Genomic DNA, 16,903 nt, shown 5'->3' with positions numbered 1-16,903 from the left:
AGGAGTAGGGCAATGGGTGTATCAGTATTTTCTTTCCTGGTGGGGGGAGGGGGTGGGGATTGAGGAAAGAACAGCCGGCCCCAGGATGATTGGCACCGGGCCCCGCCTTCTTTTGTCCTCCTCCCCCTAGGTACTCATTTGGGCCCCTGTGGGGAAGTACACCTGTTTCTGGCCAGCTGCCGGCGGACCGGACTCACCTCTGCTGCTCGCTGGGCTGTGTCTGGGCTGGGTGCTGTGGAGCCCCGGGAGCCGTCTGCAGCCATGGCGGGGGCCCCCTGGACCAGGGCCCCCACGGGGTTCCTGAGCTGTTTGTACTCCTGCCTCCTCTGCACGGTACTCCTGGGTAAGTGATGCGCCTTGCAGTGTTCTGGGGGCACAGGGAGGTGGGCTTCAGGGGTCCAGCAGGGGAGCTGGGACTAGGGAAAGGGACGGGACAGAAATGGGGTAGGAGTGAGGGAAAACACTAGAAAGACCAAGACAGAAGAGAGGGAACAGAGACAGAGGCAAGCAGAGATGTCTGGGGATGGGGGTGGCCTGGTTCTGGGGGAGCCCCTGGGGGGCAAGGCTTAGCGTGTGGAGCAAAAGAGACAGGTAGGCAGAGCTGGAGGGAGGGGTGAGTGCGGACGACAGAGACTGACAGAGAAAGACAGGAAGCTAGGTGACAGACATGGAAGAAAACCTCCTATAGACACGTGCAGGCAGAGGACAAGGCCGGGAAGACCGACACATCCAAGGCTGAGGGGATGGAGACAGAGGGCAGGCCAGAGGAGGCGCACGGAGGGAGAAGGCAGGGACCAGCCAGGACAGCGGCGGGGAGGGGCGCAAAGGTGGGGCATAGCGGGGGGAGCAGTAGGCACTTGCCCCCGAGCTTGGGGTAAAGTCTCCTCTTGGCCAAATGCCCTCAGATGGGCCTCGTGGCTCAGGCAGTGGCCTCAGCCAGCTGCACAGCCCGACGTCCCTGGCAGCTGGGGCGGGTGCAGCCGGCCCTCTTCCTGCCCCTTCCCGGCTCTCCTGCCAGCTCCAGATGGGTTGCACGGTGTGCCTGGTGTCTGAGTCCTCTGGGAGTGTCTGGGGTCTGGAGAGCGTGAGGGGTCAGGAGCCCCAGGCAGGGTTAGAACCGCAGCTTCCTCCCCACCCCAACAGCCCTGGCACCCTGCCGCAGCAGAAATGGCAACCTGGGGCTGGCTCCTCGCGGCCGGAAGTGGCACCCTCACTACCCTTGAAATTTTAAGGACTAGGCTAGGAGTAAATGGCAACACCCCACAGCTGACCCCAATGCTCCCCACCCCTCTCCTACCACAGTGCGGAAACAGAGGCTAGAAGGAGCCCCCCGCCCCCCACGGCCAGCCCCTCAGAGTCCTGGCCTGAGGGTGTGGAGGAAGGGGCCCCTGTGGCAGTGAGGACTCCCGGGCAGCACAGGGAAGATGACCGGGATGCCGGAGTCCTGGGGCCAGGCCTGGCTTTGCTGCTGACCGTCCTGGCCAGGGCCCGGTCCCATCAATTCTCCTAGGGGCAGCGAATGGCACGACTCCTGAGCCCTGATCTCTTAGGTTTCCACCTTCTGTGGCTTAAAGCCAACCCCTAGGGGCCAGTGTTGTGGCGTAGTAGATTAAGCCTCTCCTGCAGTGCCAGCATTCCATACGGGTGCCGATTCGAGTCCCAGCTGCTCTGTTGAGCCAGCTCTCTGCTAATGGCCTGGGAAAGCAGCAAAAGATGGCCCAAGTGCTTGGGCCCCTGCACCCATGTGGGAAACCTAGAAGAAGCTCCTGGCCCCTGGCTTCAGCCTGGGCTAGCTCTGACTTGCAGTCACTTGGGGAGTGAACCAGCAGATGGAAGGCCTCTCTCTCTCTCTCTCTCTCAATCTCTCTCTCTCTTTCTCCCTTTCAAATAAATAAAATAAATCTTTTTAAAAAAAAGTCAACCAGCCCCAAAGCATTAGGTGACTTGACCTGTGTCAGGGTCACCACGCTCAAGAGAAGCTAGGAAGGGGGCGAGGCTGGGGCAACAGAGGGCGTGGCCTCAAGAGGGCATGGAGGACCAACAGCTAGTGGGACCCGGAGGAGTGTGTGTGTGCCTGGAGCTGAGTGCTGTATATGGAGCAGAGCTGGAGCAGGGAGGTGGGCGTGGCATGTGGCATGGGAGATGGCACCCAGGAAGCTGATGGAGATCCCGGGCTAGGCAGGCAGTACCCCCCCACACCAGGGCAGCTCCCAGGTGACCTGCCTCCATTTGCTCTAGGGTGTCTTTCCGCATTGCTGGCAGGACCCTCCCCAAGCCTGGGTGGCACAGGGAAGCAGGTGCCAGAGCTTACTCTGCCCTCAGCCAGCAGGAACCCCTCCCTCCACCCCGGGCCTTGGCACAGGGCTGGCAGTGGCAAGGACTTCCTGCTGTAAAAGGGTGAAAGGCAAAGGGCAGGGGGCTGGGAGGGGGGCGGGGGGCCGGACGAGGAGCCAATGGAAGCCCAGTGGCCCCTGGTGGTTCCCAGCAGCATGACTCAGAGCAAAACCTGGCAGTCCCACGGCCATGCCCCACGGTAAGGAAACGGGGCCAAAATGAGCCCTTCACGGCCCACTGACCCGGGCCTCCACCCTGGGCGGCCTCGGAGGTTTTGAGGCTGTGGCAAGTGCAGGCGGGGGAGGAGCCCTCCAGCCACAGGGGCCCAGAGGTGAAGGTTCCTGCTAGCCTTCTCTCAGGGAACCCCAAAATCTATCCCCTACCACACCCTCCACGGCCCATCTGTCCCCCGAGCTCAGGGACACCCACAAGGAGAGGTTCCCTGGACGAGAGGTCCTGCCGAGAAAAATCAGCCGCCTTCAGGCCGTGGCTCCATGGCTGTAGGGTGCAGAGCGAGGACCTAAAACCAGAAGGCCCGGGTCAGTCCGCGTTGCTGGCTATAGGCGAAGTCTCTTTAGCTCGGCAGTCCCAGGGTCTTCATTGGCAAAGCGGGCCAAATGGAAAGGGGCCACTGCACAGCGCTGTCACGAGGGTAGAATGACCCTTGTTTGAGGGGGGAACGCTCGGTTTCAGAGCCGGGGAGAGGGGGACGAGGGGGTCATGTGGCCAACCTGAGAGGGGACGTTTGTCAGCGCAGGGGCAGGTGCTGTTTGAGGAGCCACGCCTGTCTTTCCTGCGGCGAGCGGGCGCTGGCTTGGTTTACGCAGAATGCGGCTGATGGCAGGATGGTGTCACCCCTACAGCACAGAGGCACGCTGCAGCTGACAGCTCTGCGGCACGGCTCGGCTCACTGCCTCGCAATCTCCTCTGCGCTGTTGGTGTCCGGGCTTGGCTCCAAGGCAGAGTGTGATCTGGCCGTGTGTGACGTGCAAATGGTTTGTGTCTTCATTGCCAGGAGAGGCCAAGACGCTGTTGGCCGTTTGTGGGCTCATGCGGTGGCTTTGCACCCACGCTGTTCTCGGGTTTCCCGGCACTGCTGAGGGACTCCAGCAGGCACGTCATGCAGCTCCAGGAGCCACTTCTGTCAGGGCCAGGACCGAGACTGGATGGCCATCTCTTCCCATTTACTCCCCTGTGCTTTTTTTTTTTATTTTTTTTTTATTTTTTTTTTTAAGATTTATTTATCTATTTGAAAGGCAGAGTTACAGAGAGGCAGAGGTAGAGAGAGAGAAAGAGAGAGAATGGCCTTCCATCTGCTGATTCACTCCCCAAATGGCTGCAACTGCCGGAGCTGGGCTGATCTGAAGCCAGGAGCCAGGATCTTCTTCTGGGTCTCCCATGCGGGTGCAGGGCCCGAGGACTTGGGCCATCATTCTCCACTGCCCTCCCAGGCCATAGCAGGGAGCTGGATCAGAAGTGGAGCACCCATGAGCCGGCGCCGTGGCTCAATAGGCTAATCCTCCACCTTGCGGCGCCGGCACAACGGGTTCTAGTCCCGGTTGGGGCGCCGGATTCTGTCCCGGTTGCCCCTCTTCCAGGCCAGCTCTCTGCTATGGCCAGGGAGTGCAGTGGAGGATGGCCCAGGTGCTTGGGCCCTGCACCCCATGGGAGACCAGGAAAAGCACCTGGATCCTGGCTCCTGCCATCGGATCAGCGCGGTGTGCTGGCTGCAGCAGGCGGCCATTGGAGGGTGATCCAACGGCAAAGGAAGACCTTTCTCTCTCTGTCTCTCTCTCTCACTGTCCACTCTGCCTGTCAAAAAAAAAAAAAAAAAGAAGTGGAGCACCCAGAGCTTGAACTGGCACCCATTTGGGATGCTGGTGCTGCAGGTGGCAACCTCATCCACTATACCACAGGACCAGCCCCTCCCCTGTGCTCTTACCGATAGTTCAGTGTCTGTCCCTGGTGCCAATCAAAATAACGAGGTTTTGGGATAAAGGAAAGAGAGCATTTAATCTATCAACAGATGAGAGCATGACAAACTTCTGAGGCTCTGCTGCGTGAGGGTGTTTGGGGGCTTAGAAAGGGGCCATAAAGGAGGGGATGCTAGCATGGCAAGGTCACGAAAGAGCCGCAGGTGTCCGGGGTCAGGTGCCATGACTTGTCATTAGATGGATGACAACGCATTCCTTCTTTGTTTGTTCAGGGTGGTCAGTGCGGCCCACAAGTGGTGACATGAGATCTAGATCCCCCTGCTCTGGAAAAGAAGTCGAAATAGGGACAAGGCCATGTGTGCTTAGGACACGGGCAAGCGGGAAGCCAGGGGCTGGCCGGGAAGCATCGGCTTCCAGGCTGGACGTTGAAGGAGCAAGAGTTGTTGGCTTCTGTCATTCTATACGCGGCTACACTGTACGAATCCTTGTGTACGTTTTATTCCCACGAGGCTGCGTTCATTGCAAGGGGGCATTCAGCTTCCTTGCCGCCCCATCCCCCAGTGTAGACTGCAGAGTCGAGCTGAAATGCACTGAATTTGTTGGGTTTGTTTGCAGAGGGTTACACCCTCGACACCTCCCTTGAGGCTCTGAAGAGGCCCCAGGATCCCAGCGCCTGTGTCTGTCTGTGCATGAGGCCCGCACAATGGCGGCCAGGCTCATGGTGGGTCCTGGTCCTTGTCACGGGCAGCTCTGTGCCCCCTGCCTGTGCATCTCAGGACTGTGTTGCCCACTGCTCTCTACAGAGAGGACCCTCAACTTACATCGCTGTTGGGTTGCAAAAGCCCAGTGGATAGCAGGTTTTGGGGAATTCGGAATAGGAAAGAGCTTGGACTTGGGAGCTATTCATTCGCTCGCTGAACTGCTACCCATGCCAGGGGCTCTGTAGGGAAGATGAGTAAGGCAGGCCTTCCGCCTTCTGAAGCTCTCTGTTCATGTCAGCTGACCTGTCTATATCACGTGACCTGAGGGGGTCTGAATCCGGGTCTCCCAAGCCCTGGTTGACCAAGCTTCCACGGCAACACACAACATTCCGCAAACAAACCTACAAACCAGGCTGGCATGCACAGCCTCTGCCGAGGGAGCCATTCATTCATTCCTTCATTCACTTGTTTGTTACACACCATAATGCACCTGGCATTGTTCTAGGAGAGCACTGTGTGCGCAGGGGGAAGATCGAGACAGACGTGGCCCAACCTTCCAGAGCCGGGATCTCCCCATCGGCAGACAGACATTAAATAATTGCAGAAAAGTTCCCACTTACCAAAGCGGTGAGTGCGATGAGGAACAAACATGTATGTGGGGAGCTTCCTTTAGGTCAGTGAGCCCAGATGGGACCTCGCTGAGGACGTGCTGTCTGTATGCCTGAGACCCGCAGGCTGAGGGCAAGCCAGGGGCAGCACATGGCGGGAAAGACAGGCAGAGCGAGAACAGGTGCACAGTCAGGAAAGAGCTTGGCCCCTTGGAGGGTGTCTGTGAGGAGGCAGGTGCTGGGTCACGCAGGCCTTGCACGCTGTGCAGTGGATTATGGATCTGAAGGGTTTTAGGTAAGGATGCTGTATGGAAAATAGGTTGGAAGGGGCAGGGGTGCCACGAGAGACCAGTGAGGAGCCAGCTGTAGGTGTCCAGGCGGAAGCTGCTGTGACTCGGCCTGGTGGTGGAGTAGTGATCTGGGAAAGTGTAAAACAGCAGCAAGAGCCAGCGCCGTGGCTCACTAGGCTAATCCTCTGCCTTGCGACGCTGGCACACCGGGTTCTAGTCCCGGTCAGGGCACCGGATTCTGTCCCGGTTGCCCCTCTTCCAGGCCAGCTCTCTGCTGTGGCCCGGGAGTACAGTGGAGGATGGCCCAAGTGCTTGGGCCTTGCACCCCATGGGAGACCAGGAGAAGCACCTGGCTCCTGCTTTCGGATCCGCGCGGTGTGCCGGCTGCAGTGCATCAGCCGCGGCGGCCATTGGATGGTGAACCAACAGCAAAGGAAGACCTTTCTCTCTGTCTCTGTCTCTCACTGTCCACTCTGCCTGTCAACAAAACAAAATGGCAGCAAGCAGAGGGCCTGCTCCGACGAGGATTGGGTCCCAGGGATGGCTGCCTTTGCCAGCATCTCAGGGCTCCATAGAGACAAAGATAACAGGTGGTGCAGAGTGATGTCTGTTGAGCTAAGATTTTGAGCTGAGTATTGCATATACATTACCCCGTTGGGACTTTTATCTATCATTACCCTAATTTTCTGTGTGAGGACCCTAAGCCTCAGAGAGGTCATGAAAATTGAGTCACATAGCACATGGTGGTCAGTCTGACTCTGCGATCTATGCTCCGAACCATTGCACAGCCTCATCAGATTCTCCTGTTTCTTGCCCATGTCAGGTTCAGAAAGAAGCTGGTTAGGGCGTGTCAAGCACGGTTGTCTGGCAGGAGTCCCAGCAAAACCAACCAAGTCATAGTAATCCCTACAAAACCGCTCTCCTGTAGCCTTCCCTTCTTCCCTAAGTCAGAGACCAGCGGCACAGTGCTCTGGGGTGCTAGGGGGTGGGGAGTCACTGATGTCATCCCAGGTTTCTCAAGCCCCCTCTTGTCCCTCATCAGTCCTCTGGGCTGACCTCAAAAGTTCAGGTCAGTGACACCAAGGGAGGTCATTTAGACTCCACCCATCCCAGCTGGCTCCACAGCAAGAGCTCTGTGTATTCTTTCCAACATACTGCTGACGTCACACAAAGCCAAGCCTCTCAACCAGGCATTTCTTCACCGTGGGCATTGCTGCTGGTCACCTAGCCTCATTCCCGCTAGCATCTGATGGCGATGGGACCTCGGCTCTCCAGCCAATAGCCACAGAAGCTCCAGGGCCAAGCCAAGAGACACCAAACCCAGCTCCGACCGTAGCACACCAGCCCAGCACCAGCTGCCTGGTTCCCAACACCTTCCCCTCCTCAGAAGAAGTTTGGTCCCCAGCCTCCGCCGTCTAGGTGCTGGAGCCTCATCTCTCCTGGCTCCCCGTGGAGGTAGGCACACCCTCCCAGCCGAGGGCTGCACCAGGAAGCCTGCAGTCATCATGCTGGCCTCCTCCTGGTCCGGGCACCATGCAAAAGTACAATCTCACCCTTCCTCCAGCCTCCACTGAAGGAGCCAGGGACCAGGGCATGGAAGACACAAGGGCTCATTTATACATCGCGTGACCGTGCAGCAGCGGGCCAGGTGTGTTCCAGCTGCTGCAGGTATCCTGAGGTGAGCTGCTCCAGGGGCATTTGGAGTTACTGTCTCTGCTCATCTTGAATTCTAGGAGCTATAGAGGAAAAGTGCCCAGGGGATGTCCCATTGGTCACGGTTGATTCTAAAGACCACACAGCCTATGGGCAGGACCCTGTGGCCAGACTGGAAGTTGGTGGCTCCATCCCTCTCCCCAACTTCTTCACTCGTCCCCACACCTGCTGCCCGAGGCTATCCTCGCAGCTGGGTGTTTGCCTTGGGCTCCACACTGCCCTTAGCAGCCCGGCAAAGGAGAAATAACAGCAGAAAAATGAAACCTGGAGGTGACAGGTTTCCTCACCTATGGGTTCCTCCAATTCCTCCAATTCCAGGAAAAACTCCAGATAAACAGATCAGATGCTAAGAATAAGCCCCAGCCACAGGCATGCAGGGCGCAGGCTTTGTCTTCCCTTGGGGGAGTGACCTCGGGCTGCTCCGGATGGAATGTTATCGCCAGCATCGCCACCTGCTGCCACCACTCCCAGTCCTGAGTCAGCCCCGCCCCGCCTGCCTAAGGCCTTCTCACAACACCTGGGAGAAGCCATCTGGTCTTCACTTTCATTTTGCCTTCTCAGCGCTCTGAAAGGCAGAGGACAACTCCTGGATGCCCCCCACCCGAGAAGTTCAAGGGGAGACCAGTGAGCACCTAGCAGAGAGCTCTCTGGCTGGCACGGTGGTAGGGAACCGATGAACAGAGGGCTGTCCCCCACTTCCGGGGCTGGACAAGGCTCCCTCCTTGGAGAGAGCTTCTTAAAAATGAACATTTATGTTAGACAACGCCACACATGTGTCTTTGGATGGTGGTCTTATCAGCCCAGCAGGTCCAAAGCCATCACAACCCACTCTGATAGCACCATGGAGAGGAGATCGTAGGAGAACTGGTAGAGATATCCCAGCATCCCGTCATTTGCCCTTGACAATGTACCAGACTTGCACCCGGGCTCAGACCCCTCTGCATGTGGCAGGGCAGTGACCACTCCTCCGTCCCTACTTGAGCTCTGCGTCCACGTGGTGACAGCTGGGGGCTTGGAGGGGGGTGGGCAGCCTGGATTGGGAGGGGCAGTGAGGGAGCTGCTGTGAGGAAGTCATGAGGATGCCCAAGCGACCCTGAGGGTGTGACGGAGAAGCGGTCTCCAGGAATAAGAGCCGGTGCCCAACTGTGACGGAGGGGACAAGGAAGAGGAAGGAGCTGAAGGTGATCTGGGTTGTGGCCCGGCTACCTGGGAGACTACTGTTAGCAATTAGCAGAAGGCAGGAACACGAGGAAATGGTGCGAGGAAAGTTCACCTCGCAGAGGTTACACTGGGTAGGCAGGAGCCGGGAAGGTGAGACGTCCGGGCAGAACTACAGGTGCATACGGCATGACCGCGGATGCGACTGTGCAAGAGGGGAGAGAGTGTGTGTGGCAGAGAGGGGAAGGGTTGGAGGTGACACCCAGAAACACAGCTGTAGCTGGGGCCGGAGGGGCTGAGAGAAGCCGCCCAGGGGACTGGAGGACGGGGGGGGGGGGGGGGGAGTGGAGACAATGCTCTGCTTCTGAGAGCGTAAAGCATGTGTGTATCGTGGGGACGCTGGCCAAGGGGCAACAGAGAGGCCAGTGCCCCGTAAATGTGTCACATAAATAAAGGGGCAGGTGGCACATTTCACAGAGATAACACAGAACTGATAATGGTGACTAGGAGGGAGATTCTGGAACGCTTGGAGGGGAGTGGCTTCCATGAGGTGGTGGGGGCAGAGTGTCATGGGTGGGTGAGGAAGAGGAGGTGGTGAGTTTGAGCCTCTCTTCCAAGATGCTCGAGGGCAGAACAGACGATGGCGACAAGGAGGACAGGAGACAGGTGGAAGGATTTCATTCTAGACACAGAGAGTGCAGGCCATGCAGGAAGAGGCCCTGGGACAGGGAAGTGGTGGAGAGAGCAGGGCGCAGGGCAGGAGGGGAGCAGACGGGACTTTCGGAGGCGCCCAGCCTTTCGGGGAGGACGGAGTCTCTCTTCCGAGGCAAGCTGGAGCCTGGCAAAGACAGAGACCTTTCCTGGAGGCGAGGGTTCAGGGACGTCTGAGAGCTGGCTTGGGTCTTCGCAGCGAAGCTGAAGATGGAACGTCACGGGAGGGAGAGGGCGGGCGGGCTTGGGGCTCTCACACATGGGCTCCTCACGGCCCTGGTTCTGGCTCCAGCTCCGGCTCCGGCATCCTCGCTGCTCCCACACTTCAGCTCCTCACAGCCCCCGGCTCCGGCTCTGGCTCCGGCTCTGGCTCTCTGCTCTGCCGATGCCTTTCGCATGTAGCATTCTGGGGGATCTGACGGTCTCTCGGGACCAGAAGAGCCCAGCTTGCAGTCTGGCGAAAGACAAGGCTGGTTGGTTTGGGCAGCACTGGAGCATCGAGGACCAGGCTGGGCTGCTGTGAACAAAGCTTGCTTAAGACCCCACGTTCTCTCATGACTTCAGTCAGGTGGGCTTAGCGTGCAAGCATCTTTAAGAGCGGCTACTGTCATTTATTTTAAGGGCAGTGTTTCCAACAATGAGATCCATAGAGGACCCGCGTCGGAATCACCTAGATCTCTGGGCCCCATCCAGTACACAGGCAAGCGGGCTCCAGTCATGGCCCCAGGAATACATTTGTAGAAGCGCCCCCCACCCCTGCCCCCCCAGGATTCCTCACGGAGGCGCCCAGCTCTTTGAGGACCATTTGCTCCAAACAGGAACTTTCCTGGGGGCCCCTCCCCTCAGCAGGATTCCTCACCTAAGAATAACCTGCTGGCTCTCTGTCAACTGTTTTCCTAAACAGTTGAGGGGAGAGATTTAGCACTGATGGTTCCACAACCCCTGTGGCTGCATTGTAACCACGGCTAATCTCATCTCTTCCCTCTCGCAGCAAGCCCAGCAGATCTGGTTTGTTCCCCAAGACAATGAAACTACAGCACCAACACCCAGCGGCTGCTCACTTGCTTTCCTACTGCGCGGCAGCGCAGGCTGAAGCAGGAAACTCTAATCAATCACTCAGGATGAGCAAACTCTTTAAACAAAGGTCTGAAGGGGAGGCTACCAGGGCCCACCCCTCTTTGGCCAGATTTAACATCGATCTTGCAAAGCCAGGTTTTTTTTTCTAAAGGGGTGACTATCAGAACACAGGTGGTGTCTCCTACACTGCCCATGGAGGTGTGAGTTGGCGTGACCTACCTGCACAGAAATGTGGCCAAACGTGGGAATAACATGAACGTGTTTGTAACTGCGTTAACCAGTAATTCCTCTAACAGACATTTGTGTAAGGAAGCAAGCTGAAATCATGAAAGAAAAACAAAGCATTTAGGCACGCAGAGAGTGGTAAAAGCTTTGTTTACAAAAGCAACACCCTGGAGGCAGTGTGTACGCCCAGTAGTGAGTGGAATGAATGGTGAGCTTTCCCTGGGAAGCGGTATGACTTCCCGCGGAAATTGAAGGTGATGTCCGTACTCCACTGGGGCACGGACGAACACACACATGTGCCATCCATGCACCAGCAGTGTATGGGAGAAGCATAAAGCAGCAGAAAGCCCCTGACCCTGGGCACTCGTGATGGCACAGAGAAGGAGTGGCAGGACACACTGCAGGAGGTGCCATGGGGGAGGGGCTGTCCTCCCCGTGCTGCTGCTCTTACTTATAGAGCGGTTTCCAGCTGGGGGATTGTTGGGAGGGGGTCCTCCAGGCTCAGGGCGGGAGTTTCCACACAACACCCAAGATCCTGCTGCTGCGGAGGTGGAGCTGTGGCTCACTTGGTTAATCCTCCGCCTGCGGCGCCGGCATCCCATATGGGCGCTGGGTTCTAGTCCCAGTTGCTCCTCTTCCAGTCCAGCTCTCTACTGTGGCCCGGGGAGGGCAGTGGAGGGCCCCTGCACCCACATGGGAGACCCAGAGGAAGCACCTGGCTCCTGGCTTCGGATCGGCGCGGCACCGGCCGTAGCGGCCATTTGGGGAATGAACCAAAGGAAGATCTTTGTCTCTGTCTCTCTCGCTCACTGTCTATAACTCTGTCTAAAATAAAATAAAATAAAAAATCCTGCTGCTGGGCTGAGTTGGCGCTTCCTGGCCTCTGAGAGGGGCAGGGAAAGAACCACCATCTAAAGCCAAGAAGCTTTCTCTCTCAGGCCACATGAACAAAAATAGGAATGCGAAGAAATGCCCATGCTATGCATCAAGTTAGTAAAGCAGGATACACTAGGTACGTGTTTCTTAAAGACAGCAAAAAAATCCTGAAAGGAAGCACAAGTGTATCCATCTGAGTAATAAAATTATAGATTTGGGGCCTTTCAACTATAGGTGTTTATTTCTCAAAATATGGATAATGAGAATGTCTTTAATTTCAGTGAATTTGTGTAACTTTGTCCACAAAGAAAGATAAAGTATTTTTTGTTAAATTTATTCTTTTTTTTTTTTGACAGGCAGAGTGGATAGTGAGAGACAGAGACAGAGAGAAAGGTCTTCCTTTTGCCATTGGTTCACCCTCCAATGGCCGCAGCGCGCCGGCACTGATCCGATGGCAGGAGCCAGGTGCTTCTCCTGGTCTCCCATGGGGTGCAGGGCCCAAGTACTTGGGCCATCCTCCACTGCACTCCCTGGCCACAGCAGAGAGCTGGCCTGGAAGAGGGGCAACCGGGACAGAATCCAGCGCCCTGACCGGGACTAGAACCCGGTGTGCCGGCGCCGCAAGGCGGAGGATTAGCCTAGTGAGCCGCGGCGCTGGCCTGAATAAATAAATAAATCTTTAAGAAAAGGAAAAGCAGAGTCACCAAGAGAGAAGGCGATACAGAAAGAGAGATCTTCCATTGGCTGGTTCATTCCCCAAATGGCCGCAACGGCCAGAGGTAGGTGGATCCAAAGCCAGGAGCCAGGAGCTTCTTCTGGGTCTCCTGGGTGCAGGGGCCCAAGCACTTGGGTCATCTTCCACTGCTCTCCCAGGCCATAACAGAGAGCTGGATTGGAAGCAGAGCAGCCCTTATGGGATACTGGTGCTACAGGCCTGGCTTAATCTGCTACACCCCAGTGCTAGCCCCCTAAACAGAACCTCTTTTACCATCATAGCTTTTGTTCATTTTTCTTACCTTATTGCACTGGTGAAGTCCTAAAACCTAATGTTGGACAGAAGTGGTGATTTCTGGCATCATAGTCTTATTCCTCATTTTCAAGGAAGTATTTCCTTTAGGAATTATGCTAACTATAGGTTTTTAATTGATATTAACAACTTAAGGGAGTTAACTCCTATTTTTCATTTACTAAGAGTCTCACCAAGAAATACTTTTCCTATGTTGGCTGAGATGGTCATGTTTTCTTGTCTGCTGTTTTTATGGTGATTTGCATCCTATATTTCTGGTTTAAACTCAGCTTGGTCATGATGGATGTGCTTTTAAAAAAATCCCACATTGGATGTGACTTGCTGATGTTTGGTTTAGAATATTTTCATTTATATTATTTCTGAGATTTACTAATTATTTATTTCCCTTTCTTTAGGCTGCCTTTGCGTGGTCTTGGCATTGAAATTCTATCAGTCTTATAAAGTTAGCTGTAGAGCATTTTTTCTAAACTCTGAAAGAGTTTTCATTAAACAAATTACCTATTCTTTGAATGTCTGATGAAAACTGCCTGTAGAATAATCTTGGTCTACCTTTTTTGGTGAGTGGGTGGGTTCTTCTTTTAAACTGCTGATTCAATTTAAAGGTTCATATTCAGGCTATCTATTTTTTCTTGATTAATTTTTGATATTATATTTTAAGGAAATTGCCCAGTTCATCTAAATTTTCACATTTTTGGTATAAATTCAGCAGAGCATTGGGCCTTAAATTTTTTTCTGAAGTTCTTTTCTCTTTTTATTCCTAAAGTCTTCTTTTCTTTTTTCCTTCTCTTTCCTTTCTTACCTTCTTCCTCATTCCCTCTTCCTCTCTCTCTCTCTTAATCTTTCCAGGCGTTCATCTATTTTATCTTCAAACAATCAACTTTTGGCTTCATTGATTCTCTTTATAATTGTTTCTATATCATGTTCTATTCTATTGTTATTCTAGCCTTCATTCTGCTTTTCTTCTTTTAAAGATTTATTGATTTATTTGAAAGTCAGAGTAACAGAGAGGGAGTGACAGACAGACAGAGATTTTCATCCACTGGTTCACTCCCCAGATGGCTGCAGAGCCAAGCCAAACCAGAAGCCAGGAGCTTCCTCTGGGTCTCCCACGTGGGTGCAAGGCCCTAAGTACTTGGGCCATCCTCTGCTGCTTTTCCCAGGCTCATTAGCAGGGAGCTGGATGGGAAGTGGAACAGCTGAGACACCCATATAGGATGTTGGTACTGGCTTTACCTGATTTGCCACAACACCAGCCCCCTTCTTTTTCTTCTTGCTTCCTTTTTTTTTAAATCAACCTTTACCACCAAGGGTTTCAGCTTTATGCAAAGGAAACTCGGTTCACAATGTCTTGATCTCAGATGGTATTTTCTTTCCCCTTTCAAACCTTAAAACTCATAGCCACAAATCTTAGAAATTGGCAGACTCCCTAGCTTGCCATCTAGTTTTTAGTTTCTTCACTCCTGAGTGTTTTCTTCTCTTTCTTCCAAGTTCTACTGTGCATTATAAACATATATATCACATTATCTGGCATTTGCAGGTTTTTTAGCTAAAGGCTCTTCTCTCCTTCCGTACTATTGACATTAAAAAAAAAATGGTCTGTGCTATTATGAAAGCTTTGCCACTGATGCCTATTTTAGCAGAAATGATGAAGGGTCTGAAAAGATGCTAATTGAGGAGAAACTACAAGTTCAGAAACTTGAGCAAGTACATGGCTTTGTTGACTCAGGCTGATGATTGAGCAAGGCTCTTAATTATGTTCTTAGGAAATAAGGTTACAATAATTACATAGAGAATATTTTTAAAACTAAACCAGGTTTAGCAGTTTTATTGACAGAGCAGATATAGAATTGGGAATTCTACAAATAAATCTCATAATGTAAAAAAAGGAATTTGCTCTTTAAGGTGGAAACAGAGGCATTTTGGATAGGACCTCCTGACACAGCTCTGCAGCTCCACCCCTGCCTTTGTCCATATCTGCTTAGAAGAGTGTCACCGCCGCGGCTCACTAGGCTAATCCTCCGCCTGAGGTGCCAGCACCCTGGGTTCTAGTCCCGGTTGGGGCGCCGGATTCTGTCCCGGTTGCTCCTCTTCCAGTCCAGCTCTCTGCTGTGGCCCTGGGAAGGCAGTGGAGGATGGCCCAAGTGCTTGGGCCCCTGCACCTGTGTGGGAGACCAGGAGGAAGAACCTGGCTCCTGGCTTCAGATCTGTGCAGCGCGCCGGCCGTAGCGGCCATTTGGGGGGGTGAATGAACGGATGGAAGACGGAAGACCTTTCTCTCTGTCTCTCTCACTGTCTAACTCTGCCTGTCAAAAAAAAAAAAAAAAAAGTGTGTCACCAGGAAGCGGCTATTATCAATGAAGTGTGGAAGGTTGTGACTGTGAGCCACTTCTCTTGTCATGAATTAGAGCTGGTTTATAATCACTCTCACTCTCTTGGGAGTCTAAATTGCTCTCTCTGCAGAAGAGAAACTGGCGGAATCAGTCACCTCCAGGAACATACATCCATCTAAGTCCTTCCCCGGGAGTTTGTCTCTCTGTGAATCTTCCCCGCTACCTCAACTAGCTGTGAGCACTGAGGTTAAAAAAAAAAAAAAAGATTTGAGAACAGCTAGAAAGCTAATAAAAACCTGAAAGGAAAAAAGGGATATGTTTCTAAAAGAAAAGAACCCAAGTGTTCTTGGTTTGTTCTTGGTTTTGAACACCAAGAGATTTTCAAGCCAAAGTTCAGGAGGACAGTAGGTAGTGGGAGTAGGTGCAGTTGAGTATTTTGAACAAATAAGTTGAAATTTAAACATTGTGTTTGGGAAATAAACAGAAAAAAGAAAGCCAATCATGACCAATTAAATTCACATTCTATTAGGATGTTCCCACATAGCGGGGTACTTGAACAGAAACACCAAGGCTTTAGCAGGAACCATGATTTCTTTTTTCTTTTCTTTTTTTAGATTTTTATTTATTTATATGACAGGTAGAGTTACAGACAGTGAGAGAGAGAGGAGAGAGACAGAGAGAAAGGTCTTCCCTCCGCTGGTTCACCCCAAGTGGCCGCAACGGCCAGAGCTGTGCCAATCTGATGCCAGACTAGGAGGTGCTTCCTCCTAGTCTCCCATGCGGGTGCAGGGGCCCAAGGACTTGGGCCATCCTCCACTGCTTTCCCAGGCTACAGCAGAGAGCTGGACTGGAAGAGAAGCAACTGGGACTAGAACCAGCACCCATAAATTAAAAAAAAAAAAAAGGGGCCGGCGCTGTGTCGCAGCGGGTTAACGTACCGGCATCCCATATGGACTAGGTTACCTTATCAGGTCTAATATTCTCCCACCCCCACATATAATGAACAATACACTAACACTGGTTAGTCCTACAGCACTGTGCTGACAGGCAGATGCTGAAACTGTCAGAGGCCAGATACTGCCACATTCCTCTCCCAAGATCAGTCCTTCTTTCTTTCGGGAAGGCCCTATCACAGCCAGAGCTAGAGGCTGTGCATTTACTTCTCGGGTTTCCGCTAGATTGGGACAAATATGAACAATGAAAAAAAAAAGGTAGAAATGTAATTTACTTTGAAAACAAGTAACACTTTGGTCAAGTGAAGTCCGAAATATTAAATAGAAAATTCTTGAAAGAAATCATTCATAAATTAAATAATTTCTGTTCTATTGTTATAACTGTCCTTTTCTGTTAGTTATTGCTGTTAGTCTCTCACTGTGACACATTTACAAATTAAACTTTCTCATATGCATGTATGTATGGGGAACCCCACAGTATATATATACAGTCTGTCTGGGACCGCCGGTTTCAGACATCCACTGCAGGTCTTGGACGTGAGCCTGCAGACAAGCGGGAACTCTGGGAATCAGCCTCCCTCCCACCGTGGAGTTTAAAACGTCTCTTTCTCCTTCTAGTCTGCCCTTGGCTTTTTACTCCCTGACAAGACAGCGTGAGTCAGAAAGTTGCTCACTATGTTCTGGGGATCTCTCGTTTAAAACAATTCAAAGTGGGCCTGACCAGGCCCCGGCCCCCGCGGGAATCCTATCCCCTCGCTTTACCATGGAACTTCTCCTTAAGCTTACCCCAGGCACTCTCTGCACCCTGGCTGGAGCCGTATGGAAGAGCAGCCCTGCTGCCCCAGCTCATTCAGCCTCCACCCTGCAGATGGGGCTGCGAACGGCCAGCTTCTGTTCCGTCAGCTGCCGTCCACGCCCCGTGCTGAGGGAGCTGCCTCCATCTTTGTGTACCCCTCACCTGCCCTA

At 53.4% G+C, this 16,903-nt stretch overlaps 1 protein-coding gene across 2 annotated transcripts in view; it reads left to right on the top strand.

Moving 5' to 3' along the window:
- The first annotated feature begins 212 nt into the window (after positions 1-212).
- The window catches only part of MUC4 (mucin 4, cell surface associated), a 55,370-nt gene continuing 38,679 nt past the window's right edge, over positions 213-16,903 (top strand). For both annotated transcript variants that reach the window (XM_089331901.1, XM_089331900.1), the window contains exon 1: positions 213-343. In XM_089331901.1, coding sequence (XP_089188027.1) covers positions 262-343 — 82 coding nt within the window. In that variant the 5' untranslated portion in view covers positions 213-261. The remainder of the gene's footprint in view (positions 344-16,903) is intronic.

The sequence above is a fragment of the Oryctolagus cuniculus genome, chromosome 4 (genome assembly GCF_051225735.1).
Source record: "Oryctolagus cuniculus isolate XC-2025 breed Fujian yellow rabbit chromosome 4, ASM5122573v1, whole genome shotgun sequence".
In the NCBI taxonomy this organism is placed as follows: Eukaryota; Metazoa; Chordata; class Mammalia; order Lagomorpha; family Leporidae; genus Oryctolagus; species Oryctolagus cuniculus.
This window is presented reverse-complemented; position numbering and strand designations above follow the sequence as displayed.